Source organism: Cariama cristata, unplaced genomic scaffold, assembly GCF_000690535.1.
Source record: "Cariama cristata isolate BGI_N322 unplaced genomic scaffold, ASM69053v1 scaffold15682, whole genome shotgun sequence".
Classification (NCBI taxonomy): domain Eukaryota; kingdom Metazoa; phylum Chordata; class Aves; order Cariamiformes; family Cariamidae; genus Cariama; species Cariama cristata.
Window position 1 is genome coordinate 121,614 of NW_009605697.1, and position 2,490 is coordinate 124,103.

Consider the following 2,490-nt stretch of genomic DNA (forward strand, 5'->3'; position numbering starts at 1 on the left):
TTGCCTTTTTTAAAAGCATCAAAAACACCGCAAGTGAAAATTGTCCATTTAGACGTTAACCTGATACGTCAGCTAATCTGCATTGGGCCCCATTTTGGATTCAAAGAGAGAAACGAGTATCTTGTAATGGCACATCTTTATTGTGCAATTTGTATGAAAGGAATTTTGCAATGCTCATATTGGTAGAGATCTAAGGGTTATTTTCCCTCTTCTCCAGCACAGTTTAGTTTGAGAATTAAAATGCTTTCAGCTACACAAACCAACTTGTGTATCTGCAAATATGTTCAGTCTGATATATACAGAAGATAAAGTCAGATGTTCTAGATATTTTATGTCCTCAACCCCAACAAAGCCATAAAAATTTGTGCTATGATCTTGAATACTGCCACCACATAAAATTTGAGCAGTTCACATTTTTTGGATACGGTATCATGTTTGCTCATTGTGTTCAGAATAATATTAGTCCTTTGTATGCTATTCTATCAAATCTAAGATATCTACATCTGCAAGTACATAATTAAACCTATTTTTTTTAAAGAAAATGTACTTACAAGCAATAGTTTAATAAATGGAGCGAAGCGAAGCAGAAGTGCTCCTTTTTGGCCACTCACTCAACTTTTTTAATAGGTTTCAATGGAACCACAAGTTTTCACTGTGTAGAGCTCTCCAAAGCAACTATGTTGTGGGCTGAATTTTTTCAGGTTTTATCTCTGAAAATTACTGAGTAAAAATAGTTCAGCCAATTTGAAATCCAAGAATGAAAACCTATGTTTTTCTACTTTTCTGTTTTGCTTTGTTTTTCAAAATGCCCTTTGGCCAAGCTGGCAGTGAAGAGAAAGTCGAAAGTAGTAGAAGGTATCTTCTACAATAGAAAAGTCACAGCATTCTGGTGAAAAGGAATTACCATTTGACTCTATCACAAGCCTTTTTTAAAATGGCTATGACTGCACCATGTGTTCTCAGTAGGAACACCATCTAGCTTCCAAGTACTCTGTTTAGAGTACTGCACACTTGTATATGACTAAGATACATAGTGAAGAATGCAGTGAAGGTGAGTTTGAATAGCATACGTAGAGCTGCTCCTCTCAAAGGAGAGGGAAACAGGTGGTGGAGCCAAGTAACCAGTATGATATTTATCTTTTCCTGGCTAGGAGTACAGAATGTATAGAACAGAGTATCTTCCTCTCTCTCTATTTTTTTTTTTAAAGAAAAAGAAAGGGTGTCTCAGAAGATACATACAGATATACACTATATTCAGCTTTATCATGTGGTCCCTAGACCCCAGCAGAATATTCTGCTGACCTGAGCTAGCTGGTGCAGCCACAAACATTTAAGCAAACATTTAAGCTATGATCAAAATATATACATGCAGTGACTGCATATGACAGAAGCTGTTCAGAGTCCACAGCTTACTCAAATACCTTACCACATAACTTTTCAGGATACAAAAGGCAAAACCTTAACACCCAATTTTGGTTACAAAACCTCCCATCAATAAACTCAAGACAGGAGAAGAGTGCTAAGTGGCACATCACTAAATGGAAATACATACCTGCAACACATGAATTTAAAATGTAATTTCTTCTCCACAAAAGAAAAAAAAAAGACACACATTTTCTTTCTCAGTCATCAAACCTGAAATCGCCATGATTTTTCTGGAATGCTTTTAGTGTATATGCAATGGGAAGACAAACATTGACTCCTAGGGCTACTTCATGTATGAAAATTACCAACATCATTCCTCTCAGTACTCTCATGGATGCCCAAAATGGAATAAAAGCAAGAGGCATGTTCATCCTGATTTGTAAGTAGAAACAGGTGCACGCATCACATCTACACTTTTGCACACACACTATCCTATGGAACCACCTTTCTGTTCTTAATTACCCTTACAGAAGGAGAGGCTGCACTTACTACTAAGTGTACCTATAGAGTGGCTGATCTCTGACAAGCAACTCCCAAAAAAACCAAAGGGTGGACAAGTTTAAGCTTCCGTTCTTACTAAGTGATTAGCTGACGCAGCTAAAAAATCTAGACAAGGGTAAAATGCGGGCATCAGCAATTAGTTCTCACCTTTTCTGGCTGGTCTTGAAGAGGAGTAGAGGCTTTGTAACCCAGCTGTAGCAACATTGCTTCTGCTGCGTTTCGTTTAGCTATTTTCTTGTTCGGGCCTGTTCCAGTAGTAATCTCATTGCCTACTTTTACCTTAAAAAGAAAACATTCATCATAATCACAATAAATGCAAGACTCGTTAATATCACCACGTAATAATCTTGCTGACCTACCAACAACTGTCAGCTCTTCTGATGGAGATGCAATCTTGACAAAGTAAAAATAGCACAAAAGGGGACTACAACACTTCTTCACCCAGAGGAGCTCGTTTATACTTTTCAGAAGGTCCCCAAACTCGTATCAAAGAGCTACATTTTTCTCTATCTCACTGCACACACAGTTGTCTCTCTCTTCCACCAGTCTCTGTGTCAACCCCGT

General features: G+C 37.8%; 1 protein-coding gene across 1 annotated transcript in view; it reads right to left on the bottom strand.

The window, feature by feature from the left end:
- STAU2 (staufen double-stranded RNA binding protein 2) overlaps nt 1-2,490 on the bottom strand; it is a gene marked incomplete at its 5' end in the record, with an annotated part of 101,609 nt that overhangs the window by 95,995 nt on the left and 3,124 nt on the right. Inside the window, one exon of the mRNA XM_009696087.1 lies at nt 2,074-2,205. Coding sequence (XP_009694389.1) covers nt 2,074-2,205 — 132 coding nt within the window. The remainder of the gene's footprint in view (nt 1-2,073; nt 2,206-2,490) is intronic.